General features: G+C 41.3%; 1 protein-coding gene across 1 annotated transcript in view; it reads left to right on the top strand.

Annotated features, from left to right (window-relative positions):
* taf12 (TAF12 RNA polymerase II, TATA box binding protein (TBP)-associated factor) overlaps positions 1–14,458 on the top strand; it is a 43,343-nt gene extending 28,885 nt beyond the window's left edge. The window contains exons 5-9 of the mRNA XM_048612917.1: positions 524–528; positions 1,758–1,835; positions 9,549–9,663; positions 12,675–12,763; positions 14,036–14,458. Of these exons, the coding sequence (XP_048468874.1) occupies positions 524–528; positions 1,758–1,835; positions 9,549–9,663; positions 12,675–12,763; positions 14,036–14,071 (323 nt within the window). The 3' untranslated portion in view covers positions 14,072–14,458. The remainder of the gene's footprint in view (positions 1–523; positions 529–1,757; positions 1,836–9,548; positions 9,664–12,674; positions 12,764–14,035) is intronic.

Genomic DNA, 14,458 nt, shown 5'->3' with positions numbered 1-14,458 from the left:
AACACAGCAGGCCAAGCAGTGTCAGAGGAGCAGGAAGGCTGAAGTTTCGGGCCTAGACCCTTCTGAAGAAACGTCACCTTTCCTGCTCCTCTGATGCTGCTTGGCCTGCTGTGTTCATCCAGCTCTACACCTTGTTACATGTAGTTCACTAATGTCTTTTAGAGAAGGAAATCAGCTATCCTTACCTGGTCTGGCCTGCAAATGACTCCAGACCCACAGCAATGTCCTCTGGGCTGCTAGGGGTGGGCAATAAATGTTGGCCTAGCCATCCACGCCCTCATCCAATGAATACAGAAAAAATTCACCCAGCAATGTGAAAACCAGGACAAATTCCATCCAACCAGTTACCATCGCATCCGTGCTGTTTCAGAAAAAGTGATGATATTATCATCAGAAGTGTTAGAAGTGGCACTTCTGAGCTGTAGATACACATGAATGACTGAAATAACTTTCTACCTGGGCTACTTGGCACCAGCCATCATTATCGACTTGGTGCGAATGTGGACAGAGCTGAATTCTAGAGATCAGGTGAGAATGACTGCCATTGCTATGAAGGCAGCATTTGACAGAGAGGCATTAAATAATCTCTTAAAATTTGATAAGAATCAGCTAGTTGGAGTCATAGCAAACGCAAAAGCAGATGGTGTGGTAGTTGCCGATCAGTCTTAATGCTAGGACATTGCTGTAGGAGTTCCTTAGAGCAGTTTACCAGACCCAAACATCTTCAGCTGCTTCATCAATTAACTTAGCTCCATCATAAGGTCAGATGTTGAGATCAACACAGCACAATGTTAAGCAGCAGTCATGTCTCCTGAGATACAGAAGCAGTCTGTGTCCATTTATGTCAAAATCTGAACGATATCCAACAGCCCAAACCCTGACCTCTGTCCCAAGTTACAAGTCAAGAGGGGTACTTCCCACTTGCCTGGATGAGTGCAGCTCCAACAGTCACCTGAAGTATTCATTTACTCAACCACGGGCATACTGCGTAACAGAATGTACCATTTACAAAATGTACTTCTGCAGCTCACCAGGCAACCACCTCCTAAATCGCTTTCCAAATTCAAAGTCTCCACCACTCAGAGACAAATGTAGAAATGACACTACTTACACTTTCCCTTCCTCATTCAGAACAATAATAATTCCTTCATTGTTAAAATCTGGAATTTCCTCTCGAGCAATGCTGAGCGCAGCAACACCAAATGGATTACAGTGGTTCAAGAAGGCTATGCAATGCAACCTCCTTGAGGACAATTAAAGATGAGCAAGGAATGTGTACCTTGCCAGAAACCCTAGTGCCCATGAATGACAAATGGGAAAGTCATCTTTTTGGATGCAGAATCTGTTTTTTTGTTTTTTTTAATTAACATGCGCCTCACACACAGCAAATTGGGCAAAGAGTTTTATTTTCACTATTGTGTTGGAACTTGGATTGATATTTTGTGAAAAATCAAACATGGCATTTGACTCTTGGCACAGGCTTTAATTTGATTGAACCATTCATTAACAGATACATTATGTCAATATGTCCATGATGTTCATGATTACTTGGTAGCAAATAGAATGAATTAAGCAGAGAAAGGCAATTGAATAAGAGTTAAGCTAAAATGAGTTGTACCATAGAACAAATTTTACTTTACTGTTCAAATTCATTCATTTGTTTTAAAGGAATATCTGTAATTTCAATTTTTGTCCAAAGCCCCAAACCCATGAGTTTCACATTGCAAAATTTCTGCATCTTTAACTGTATTGTTTAGGTTTTAAGCAAGAAGAAACTACAGGACCTGGTGCGAGAAATTGATCCAAATGAGCAACTTGATGAAGATGTTGAAGAGGTAAGTTTCTTATGCAGAAATATTAAGTCACACCTCGGTACTATTTATATCAGAAAAGTATGTTATTTTGAAAATCTCCTTTAGAATTTAGAATACTGTTACTTGGGCAGATCTTTAGGATGCCAATGCTTTTCTTCACACCATCTCCTTGGGTTACCCATTGTGTGGGGTGGAGGGGGAAGGTGTGGGGAGCTGGTGATAGACAATATAAACTGTACAAATGTTATTGGGAGCAGAAAAGTTAATTCACCAGCTCATTTATAGCATCATAGCCATGGAGTCATATGGCACAGAAACAGACCCTTCAGTCCAATTGGTCCATGCTGACCATAATCCCAAACTAAACTAGTCCCACCTGCCTGCACTTGGCCCATATCCCTCTGAACATTTCTTGTTCATGTACTTATCTAAATGTCTTTTAAATGTTGTAATTGTACCTCCACCTGCCACTTCCTCTGGAAGTTCATTCCACACACCAAACCACTCTGCTTTAAAAAAAAAAGCTGCGGATGTCTTTTTTTTTTTTAAAATCTTTCTCCTGTCACCTTAAAAATATGCCCCAGTCTTGAAATTCCCTCCCTAGGGAAAAGACACCTGCTATTCGTCTTATCTGTACTTCTCATTATTTTATAAACCTCGATAACGTCACCTCTCAACCTTCTATGCGCCGGTGTATTTTTAAAAAAAAAAAGTCCCAGCCTCTCCTTACAATTCTCATCCTCCATTCCTGGCAACATCTTGGTAAATCTCTTCTGAACAGTCTCCAGCTTAGTATCCATCCTATAGCAGGGAGGCCAGAACTGGACACAGTACTCCAGAAGATGTCTCGTCAACGTCCTTTACAACCCCAACATAGCATTCAAACTCCTATACTCAAAAGTCTGAGCGAAGAAGGGAAGCATGCTAAATGCCATATTAACCAGCCTGTCTATATGTGATGCAAACTTCAAAGAACTATGTACTTGAACCCCTATTCAATGCATTTTGTTGTGTTGAGCCATATAGACCAAGCAGGTCCAAGGCTGTGTTCTTAGCTAATGCAGCCAGAAAGACCATTAGCCTCCATTTGTGGACTATCCAGAAACCCCTGCTGGAAATGAGTGTATCTCCAATGAATGAGAAAAATGACCAAGCTTAGCTAGGCCTATGTGGATACCCAAGGCCACCCTTTGACTGAAAGTGGGAGGAGTTAAGATAAGTTGTTCAAAGTGAGGATGAGCTAGGCCAGGTGGGAGATGGTGGTGTTGAATAGGGACAGTTCTGGGCCTTTTTTCTAAGAAGCATGGAGAGCCCTGAGACCATCCTGATGGGGGATGGACATGTAAAGGGACTGCACATCCATGGCAAAGTGGAGGCAGCTGGAGCCCACAAAGTGGAAGTTCCGAAACTGATGTAAAGCATTAGAAGAATTGTAAATGTAAGGGGATAGAGACTGAGCAAGGGGAGAAAAAAGAGTTGAGGTAGGAAAGGATGAGATCTGTAGGGCAGGAGCAGGCAGAAACGGTGGGTCTACCTGGGCAGTCCTGTTTGTGGATGTTGCGAAGGAGGCTGGGGAGGGGGGTGGTGATTATGAGCCTGGAGGCAGTGGCCAGGGGGAAATCACTCGATGAAATGAGTTTAATGACCGTTGTGGACAGAATAGCCTGGTGTTCGATGGTGGCGTCATGGTCCGGGTAAGATAGGAAGAGGTGTCTGAGAGCTGGCACTCAGCCTTTGCAATGTAGAGGCTGTTAAGGATCACTGGACTTGAAATATTAACTGTTTCTCTCTTAGAGATGCTGCCAGACCTCTAGTTTCTCCAGCACATTGTGTATTGAATTCGCCACTCTGATTTACTCTTCCTTTTCAGTCCATTCTCTCTATATTTCACAATGCTGTAGTTTGATTTGCTAAGGAGATGCATAGTGACATCTCCATCTCCATCTCCTCCACCTCCACCTCCATCTCCATCTCCATTTCTTGTTTCCAGCAACTTGATGTGCTAAGATCATTGACGGTAAACTGGCAAGGGAAAGTCTCCCTCTTGATAAGGACAGTGACATGGAGGGGCTACAGTAGAATCAGAGATATACAGCACAGAAACAGACCCTTTGGTCCAATTGTCCATGCCAACTAGATATCCTATATAAATTAGTCCTTTTTGCCAGCATTTGGTCCATATCCCTCTAAACTCTTCCTGTTCGTATATCCATCCATATGCCTTTTAAATGTTGTAATTGTGCCAGCTTCCGCCACTTCTTCTGGCAGCTCATTCCATACACGCACCACTGTCTGCATGGAAAAGTTGCCCCTTAGGTCCCTTGTATATCTTTTCCCTCTTCCCTTAAACCTGTGCCCTCTAGTTTTTGGACTCCCCCCACCCCAGGGAAAAGATCTTCCCTATTTACCCTATCCATGCCCTTCATGATTTTATAAACCTCTATAAGGTTACCTCTCAGCCTCTGATGTTCCAGGGGAAATAGCCCCAGTCTATTCAGCCTCTCCCTATAGCTCAAACCTTCTAACTCCAGCAACATCCTCGTAAATCTTTTTTGAGCCCTTACTAGTTTCACAACATCCTTCCTGTAGCAGGGAGACCAGAACTGCATGCAATACTCCAAAATTGGTCTAACCAATGTCCTGTACAGCCGCAACATGACCCCCAACTCCTATACTCAAAGCACTGACCAATAAAGGCAAGCATACCAAACTCCGCCTTCACTATCCTGTCTACCTGTGACTTCACTTTCAAATAGCTATGAATCTGCACTCCATGGTCTTTGTTCAGCAACACTCCCCAGGACCTTACCATTAAGTGTAATAGTCCTGCCCTGATTTACCTTTCTGAAATGCAGCACCTCACATTTATCTAAATTAAACTCCATCTGCCGCTCCTAGGCCCATTGGCCCATCTGACCAAGGTTCTGTTGTACTCTGAGGTAACCACCTTTGCTGTCCACTGCGCCTCCAATTTTAGTGCCATCTGCAAACTTACAAACCATACCTCCTATGTTCACATCGAAATCATTTAAATAAAATGACAAAAAGCAGTGGACCCAGCACCGATCCTTGTGGCACACTGCTGGTCACGGGCCTCCAGTCTGAAAATCAACTTTCCACCACCACCCTCTGACTTCTACCTTTGAGCCAGTTCTGTATCCAAGTAGGTAGTTCTCCCTGTATTCCATGTGATCTAACCTTGCTAACCAGTATACCATGAGGAACTTTGCCGAACGCCTTACTGAAGTCCATATAGATCACATCCACTGTTCTGCCCTCATCAATCTTCTTCGTTACTCCTTCAAAACACTCAACCAAGTTAGTGAGACATGATTTCCCACGCACAAAGCCATGTGGACTATGCCTATTCAGTCCTTGTAAATCCTGTCCCTCGGGATTGTCTCCAACAGCTTGAGGTGGAAGGTCATTGTCTTATTGAATGGTGGAGAAGGCTTAAGATGCCAAGGGGTATTCTCCTTCTAGAGACCAAGTTATTTTTTTCAAATCCAATTCTTTCATAAAACTTGTCCGATCAGAAATCTACCCAGCAATGACAAACTGCGTGTATGTAGCAGCTTTAACATAATGAAATATCTCAAGGTGCTTGAAAGGGCCTGTTTATTTACATAAACCTTTAGATGTGTAACAAGCTTGCAGAAATTCTTTCTTTATATTTAACAGCATCAAAATTCAACTTAGTCCTGTCTGGAATGTAGTTATAATACTGTTTTAAAGGGGCTGAATTTCTAGGGGGAGCTGTCCTACAAAGTAAAGCCAGCTAGTTTTGTTTGAAGTTAGTCATTTAAGATAGAATGAGGTAAGAATGGGCACGGATCTGGAATCTATTATGCATTCCAAGCTGTTATGCATTTTGTTTGACAAAGAACTGTGAAATTTGAACTCTAGCTTGCTGTATATAGTTGGGGTGTGTTCCACAAAATGTTGTGGGAGCAGATTTGGATTAAGAGCTGTTTAGGCAGGCTATGAGCTGCATGTCTATGCTTTGCCAGTTGTTTGTACTTCTGAGTTTATTGAAATGGACCTGGATTTAAATAAAAGCAAAATACTGTGAATGCTGGAAGTTTGAAACAAACATCAAGAATGCTGGAGAGACTCAGCAGGTCTCGTGGCTTCGATGGGTAGAGAAACAGTTAATGTTTTGATTCCATTGTGACTCTTCTTCAGAACTCAATACTTTTAAGACTCGGTGATAATTAGGTAAGGCTTGACCCGTAAACCTCGTGTTACAGATTCTGACGGTTTCGGCCTGAAACGTTGACTTTCCAGCTCGTTGGATGCTGTCAGACCTGCTGTGCTTTTCCAGCCTCTCACCTGTACATTATAAGTTTAGTTGTGCTGAGAATTAGTGTACAGTCCTCTCATCTTTCATTTTTAGATGAAATGACTATTATATAAAAGTTAAGTCTGCTTATGCCATCAGAGACTACCAAATTACACCTCTGTTGTTACCTCTCTCTGCCCTTCCTTAAATTTCCCTGATCCTGAAAGTGTTGTCCATACTTTTAATACCTCTATACCCAACCACTCCAATAAAAAGAGAAACTGTTGGAGAAATTCAGCAGGTTTGGCAACATTTGTGGAGAGACAGAGAACAAATATTTCTTGTTCTATTGGACTAGAAACATTAACTGTTTTCCCCAGGTGCTGCCAAACCTGAGTTTATCCAGAATTTTCTCTCTTTCAGATTTCCAGCATCTGCTGTATTATGTTTCTAATCCAACTATTTTAATGCTCTCTGGCAGCCTTGGAACTTTCACCCTGCAAAACCTTGACACTTTTGCTTGGATTCTAATCTGCACCAGGTCTGTCTAATCCATTGTCTGTGTTTGCTGATCAACACCCACATTTTAAAATATTAATTTAAACTTAAAATCTTTGTTCCAATCTCTTCAAAGCTTCACCCCTCCCTCTCCTTGTAACCTCCACATCGTATAGACCATGCATGCTTGTATGTCCTTCAAGTATTTGGCAGTTCCGAAGAAGTCATATTGTACTCGAAACTAAATTTTTTTTTTTTGTCCACAGATGCTGCCAGACCTCCTGAGTTTCTCCAGCACTTTGTGACTTTAGATATACATCAAAAACAATCTGATTCATACGTGATAATGGTTTCCTTGTGTACCGTGTTTGATTTGGACACGAGCAATAGCTCAGAGGGTAATAAGGGGGTTCTGCTATAATGCGATAGTTGCATTCCAGCACAACAAAGAACAAAGAAAATTACAGCACAGGAACAGACCCTTCGGCCCTCCAAGCCTGCGCTGATCCAGATCCTCTATCTAAACCTGTCGCCTATTTTCCAAGGATCTGTATCCCTCTGCCCCCTGCCCATTCATGTATCTGTCTAGATACATCTTAAATGACACTATCGTGCCTGCTTCTACCACCTCTGCTGGCAACCCATTCCAGGCACCACCACCCTCTGCATAAAGAACTTTCCACGCATATCTCCCTTAAACTTTTCCCCTCTCACCTTGAAATCATGACCCTCGTAATTGAGTCCCCCACCCTGGGGGGAAAAAGCTTCTTGCTATCCACCATGTCTATACCCCTCATGATTTTATAGACCTCAATCAGGTCCCCCCTCAACCTCCGTCTTTCTAATGTAAATAATCCTGACCTACTCAACCTCTCTTCATAGCTAGCGCTCTCCATACCAGGCAACATCCTGGTGGGCCCCCTCTGCACCCTCTCCAAAGCATCCACATCCTTCTGGTAATGTGGCGACCAGAACTGTTACGCAGTATTCCAAATGTGGTCAAACCAAAGTCCTATACAACTGTAACATGACCTGCCAACTCTTGTACTCAATACCCCTTATGATGAATGAAAGCATGCCGTATGCCTCCTTGACCACTCTATCGACCTGCATTGCCACCTTCAGGGTACAATTGACCTGAACACCCAGATCTCTGTGCATCAATTTTCCCCAGGGTGTATAGTTTGCTCTTGAATTGGATCTTCCAAAATGCATCACCTCGCATTTGCCTGGATTGAACTCCATCTGCTATTTCTCCGCCCAACTCTCCAATCTATCTATATTCTGCTGCATTCTCCATCAGTCCCCTTCACTATCTGCTACTCCGACAATCTTCGTGTCATCTGCAAACTTGCTAATCAGACCATCTATACCTTCCTCCAGATCATTTATGTATATCACAAACAACAGTGGTCCCAACATGGATCCCTGTGGAACACCACTGGTCACAGTTTTCCTCCGTTTTGAGAAACTCCCTTCCACTACAACTCTCTGTCTCCTGTTGCCCAGCCAGTTCTCTATCCATCTAGCTAGTACACCCTGGACTCTATGCGACTTCACTTTCTCCATCAGCCTACCATGGGGAATCTTATCAAACGCCTTACTGAAGTCCATGTATATGACATCGACAGCCCTTCCCTCATCTATCAACTTTGTCACTTCCTCAAAGAATTTTATCAAGTTGATAAGACATGACCTTCCCTGCACAGAACCATGCTGCCTATCACTAATAAGCCCATTTTCTTCCAAATGTAAATAGATCCTATCCCTCAGTATCTTCTCCAGCAGCTTCCCCACCACTGACGTCAGGCTCACCGGTCTATAATTACCTGGATTATCCTTGCTACCCTCCTTAAACAAGGGGACAACATTAGCAATTCTCCAGTCCTCCGAGACCTCACCTGTGCTCAAGGATGCTGCAAAGATTTCCCTCTAACCTGGGATAGATCCCATCCGGACCTGGGAACTTGTCCACCCTAATGCATCACAGCCTAGCCCATTGCATTATAGAAATAACGGGGCCTATGGGAAAAGCGGAGTTAGGGGCAGACCACCAAAATATATCACACAAAATTCTTCTTCACCACTCTCCTATAAGTATTGGCACAATACCTGTCACTTGTGTGAGCCTTGACACTTGTAGTCAAATAAAATCTATTCACCAGCAACATCGTCTGCATCACAGCCTAGCCCATTGCTGATGTGACCTGACTTTCTATCAACACAGACTTCTGGATAGATATTCAGATAAGTGAAGTAGAGGAATCTGACTTTTCTTTCCTATGTAGCTCATTGACATTGAAGTTAATTGTAGGATTGTATTCAAAATAGTGCTGGAAAGAGCAGGTTGTATCACAGACAACTTTTGGTATAAATGATTTACGTGAGCAAGTTCAAAAGTTCTTAACATCCTTAATATGTAACAAAATCTGGGCAAAAATACTACACACAAAGGTGCTTGTTTTAACAATTTCATATTATTTTAAACCATACTTTTTTTGCATTTAATGTGTTCAGCATAAACTCTTCAAACTAAGACTTCACATTTTCCTAATAAGGTGGTTGTTCTCTGTGCAATATTATATTTGAGGTTTATGACATATAATCTAATTACCTTTTTCAAATGAGCTCATTATGACTTACTCTGAACATTTACACTATCTGCAAGGATCAAAAAAAAAATCTTCCTTTGACAAAGCCCGTGATGTTGACATGTACTTGGTGGAATTGCGTTATAGACAACAGGAGTTCGCGTTTTAGAAATAGTGTTCCCTACTCAACAGTTGCGTTATAGCCAATTCATGTTGCTGGGACAAGCATTCTAGCAGAACCCCCTGAATCGTAATATTTATGATATACCTCTAAAGTGCATGACACCTTTAGCTAAGGATCATAGGTTCCAGCTTCTGTTATATAGAATATTTTAATCAAAAGTTTTTGTCTCCCACCTGTAGATGCTTTTGCAAATTGCTGATGATTTTATTGAAAGCGTAGTGAGTGCCGCATGTCAACTAGCACGTCACCGCAAGTCAAACACACTGGAAGTAAAGGATGTTCAGCTGCATCTTGGTATGTTTTGAATAAACATTTGTCATCTTGATATTTTATAAAACACTATCCTGAAAATAATCTCAAACACATAATTATGAATTGCAAATAGACAGAAATCTTCCATTTCTATTGTGCCTTTCATGACCTCACAACATCCCAAGGCACTTTTTCGAGCCAATTAAATACATTGTAACTGTAGTCACTGTTACAATGTCATAGTCATACAGCATTGAAACAGGCCCTTCGGCCCATCTGGTCCATGCTGACTATGGTGTCCACTCTGCTAGCTCCAATTGGCTGCATTTGGTCCATATCCCTCAAACCCTTCCCATCCATGTAACTATTCAATTTTTTTTAAAAGTTGCTATTGTACCTGCGTCAACCACTTTCTCTGGCAGCCCATTTCCATATATGCACAATGTAGGAAACAATAACCAATTTACACACCACATAATCCCAAAAACACCATTGAGATATGACCCAAATAATCATCTGTTTTTATTTTGTAGTGATTGTGGGATAAATATTGGCCAGGACACCAGTAATTATGTTATAAGTGCTTATTTAAGGCTAGTAACCACTCAGCAAGAGTCTGATTATAAGCTGTTGTGTTTTGCAACAGTAAGGCATTGCATCTGTGAATTTATCAAGTTATCTGATTATGTTTACCAGTTTATAAAGAAACCATGAGTTGAGGCTTTCTCAAATTAGTGAAAAGAGTTTTATCTCTGGTAGTATGGCAGTTTCTTTCCCTAAAGGAAATGAACCAGATGAATTTTTCCAACAACCAGCAATGGATTCATGGTCGTCTTTACACTCTTAACTCCATATTTTTATTGAATTCATATTCCACCATCTACCCTGGCGGAATTCAAACCCAGATCCCCTGAACATTACCTGGGTCTCTGGATTAACAATCCAGTGATATTACCACTAGGCCGTCCCCACCCATTAAAAATAGTTACCTGGTATAGAAGGGAAACAAAGGGAAATGATTGATCAGCATCTCGTTGAAGTGTCAGGCATTATCCTGATCAAAACAGGTAATGGTTTGGTATGTGGCATGATGCATTACATTATGTGGATTTACTGCAATGAATGGCATTTAAACATTGCAGTTTAAGATGCAATATAACTGTCTTGTTTGAAGACTGTGTACAATTTTTGCTGCCTGAGCATCATTATTAACATAACTATAACATGAGCCATTTGGAGCTAGCTATAACTATAACATAACATGAGCGAACTATACGGTAAACGGAAAAGCCCTGGGGAAAATTGATGCACAGAGATCTGGGTGTTCAGGTCCATTGTACCCTGAAGGTGGCAACGCAGGTCGATAGAGTGGTCAAGGAGGCACACGGCATGCTTTCATTCATCAGACGGGGTATTGAGTACAAGAGTTGGCAGGTCATGTTACAGTTGTATAGGACTTTGGTTCGACCACATTTGGAATACTGCATACAGTTCTGGTCACCACATTACCAAAAGGATGTGGATGCTTTGGAGAGGGTGCAGAGGGGGTTCACCAGGATGTTGCCTGGTATGGAGGGTGCTAGCTATGAAGAGAGGTTGAGTAGATCAGGATTATTTACATTAGAAAGATGGAGGTTGAGGGGGGACCTGATTGAGGTCTACAAAATCATGAGAGGTATAGACAGGGTGGATAGCAAGAAGCTTTTTCCCAGAGTGGGGGACTCAATTACTAGGATCATGATTTCAAGGTGAGAGGGGAAAAGTTTAAGGGAGATATGCATGGAAAATTCTTTACGCAGAGGGTGGTGGGTGCCTGGAACGGGTTGCCAGCGGAGGTGGTAGAGGCAGGCATGATAGCGTCATTTAAGATGTACCTAGACAGATACGTGAATGGGCAGGGAGCAGAGGGATACAGATCCTTGGAAAATAGACGACAGGTTTAGATAGAGGATCTGGACCAGCGCAGGCTTGGAGGGCCGAAGAGCCTGTTCCTGTGCTGTAATTTTCTTTGTTCTTTTATAACACTTAAGAATTAATAAGCAGAATCACGGTCAAAAATTTATTCATCTAACATGATTCAATTTACATGGAGAAGAATCAGTATTCAAAAATCATGAAACATTTTTAAAAAGTGGTCAAATGTTATTATTCTGACACTGTCTCTGATATTGGTCTGAGTTAGTAATCTCTCCGGGTTATTGGCTGATGAAGCTCCTGCTATTTTCAGGGGTCATTGTTGGAACTTTGAGTTTTTAGTCAGAATTTATAGTGATTTATGTTTTTGTGCAGGTTTTGCTTATTATAAAGTTTTGTTGAGAATGCATATTTATGGGTTATGAGAAATGGAAAATAATCATTTTGACATTACTAGGCTGCAAAGCATTTATCATTTTGATTGCTTGGAACTGCAAAGGAGACCATGGTCTATTTGTTGCTGACAAAGACACAAGTGGCTTGGGAAAGCAGTGCCATGCAAAGATTTATTTCTTTATTGGTGCAGAATACAGACGAATAAACCCCTAATAAATCTATTCTGCCTTTGCTTGCCAACAGTCTCTGGACTGAGTAATGGGTGTTGCACACGTTGAAGCTGTGGGCAGTCTCTAGAGAAGTTTACAAAGATGCAATGCTGTCTCTCTAGGATTCAAGAGCTTGTAGGTGAAAGCAGCACACCCTTTTTCTCATCTGAATTTGAAATCTGGTCTGAAGTTTTTTCTGCAGATCACAGAATTATAGGAATGTGCAGTCATCAACAAGAAACTGAAGAATGGGTAGGATACTCTTTGGAGGGTCGGTTTAGAGTCGATGGCCTGAATGGCCTGCTTCCACACTAGGGATTCTGAGTCTAAAATTTCTCCTCTTCTAGTTAACAGTTATAAAGAGAAACAAATTAATTCTGGTAATTGAATAAGACATTGACACTTCTGGTATGGCTCATGGAGTAGTAGGTTTTGACTTCCAGTGCACTGCTTCCACCAGAGTCATAAGAGAATCTTATTCTCAGAAACACTAAATAATTGGTAAGGAAATGTATCTACTTTTCTTTTGCACAGAACGCCAGTGGAACATGTGGATACCTGGTTTTGGTTCAGATGAAATTAGGCCATATAAGAAGGCCTGCACAACAGAAGCTCATAAACAGGTTAGAAATATGGCGGCTTCAAAATATATTTTAGTACAATGTGAAAGTATTACTTTTCTGCAAGTAACCATGGTTAGCCGATAACATAGTGACACTTGGGCTATTTATTAACCAGGTTTGCTTTCCAGTTTTGAGAAATGAGGGGTTTTTTATTTTTTAGGAAATATTTCTTCACTTGGGTGGTCAAACTGTGGGCTTCTCTACCTGTGGAGGCCATGGAGCCCAGGTCATTGAGTAAAGTAATGAAAGAGATTGAATATCTTTCTGAATATCTTTTTTTAAAAAAATTCAAAGGCATCAAGGGGACTGGAGAGAAAACAGGAATTTGGCATTGAGATGAATCCCACAATTGTTCTAGGTTCTGCAGCCCTTCCACATCAAGTCATAAATCGTGGTGGACAATTAAACAACAAACAGGAGTTAGTATTAAAGCCTTGTGCTCTACAGCTAGATTCTCTATAGGTTGGAGTCATACCTAACAGAAAGGAAGATGGTTGCTGGAAGTCAGTCATCCCAGTCTCAGACATCATTGCAGGAGTACCTCAGATTAGTGTCCATCCTTCTTTCCATCCTTATTTCTACTGTTACGATTGGACAGTTATCAACAAACATGTTCACCATTCCCAACAGCTCTCTTACTGACGCAGTCTTTGGTTGATATGCAGCCAGACCTGGACAACATCCAGGTTCAGGCTGATAAGTGGCAAGTAACATTCATACTACAGAACTACCATGCAATGACCATGTCCACCAATGCCCCTTGATATTCAATGGCACTGCCATTGTTGTACTTCTCCTCCCTTACCCTGGCCCCACATCATCCTTGTAATGATCTAATGTGTACGGAGAGATAAACAAGGCTGGACTTTAACTTGTATTCCTTTTGGTAGAGCAGCTGCTAGCCTTTTAGGGGTAGGTGGGGATTGGAGCATTAATAAATTTCATTAAATGATTGGTTTACACAACTGTAATTTTGTTGGACTACTGTTTTTGCCCATCCCCTGTTGTTTGAGAGTATAATTTTACACTTAATATTTTGCGATGTTTCTAAAGTACATGAGGCAAAGATTATGCCTATCATTTCACTGTAAAATACCTCAATGCTTATTGCCTCAATCGTCTTGCTTGACTAATTCATTCTTTATCTATGCTTTCTCTAATATCATCAATTTAGATTGCATGCCCAGGTCAAATTCTTTGTTCTAGACTCATATTTTCAAATAAGAATTGCAAATGAAATCCTTTCATGACCATGTGGCTTCTTTCTTGCAGAGAATGGCACTGATACGTAAAACAACCAAAAAGTAAAGCATGGCTGAACAGACCATTTCTACGACAAAGTTATGAATGTTACAAAACATTCTCAGGCTTATCCTCCATTTCTGTTGAGGAACCTGTGATGGGTGACACAGTGTGTTCGGTTTTTTGTGAAAGTGAACTGAGATAGCTTTGTATTGGTACCAACATACTGTACCAAAAATGTTCAGTACTTGATGATCCCTCCTGAAAACACAATACAAGGACTTGTACAAAGTGGATGGTGTGTGTATGGAGCAGTGATGTTTCTTTGTTGATTAATGGTAGCGTGTTAAATTGGGACTTTCATTTGGTGGAGTGTTAAGTAGTTGGTTTTCGTATCTTTGTATAGAGGTAATAATGACCGTTTTTGCCAATAAAAGTATTACTCAACTTGAA

Source organism: Rhincodon typus, chromosome 27 (genome assembly GCF_021869965.1).
Source record: "Rhincodon typus isolate 14 chromosome 27, sRhiTyp1.1, whole genome shotgun sequence".
In the NCBI taxonomy this organism is placed as follows: Eukaryota; Metazoa; Chordata; class Chondrichthyes; order Orectolobiformes; family Rhincodontidae; genus Rhincodon; species Rhincodon typus.
The sequence above is the reverse complement of the archived record's forward strand: the minus strand, read 5'-3'. Positions and strand labels throughout refer to the sequence as shown.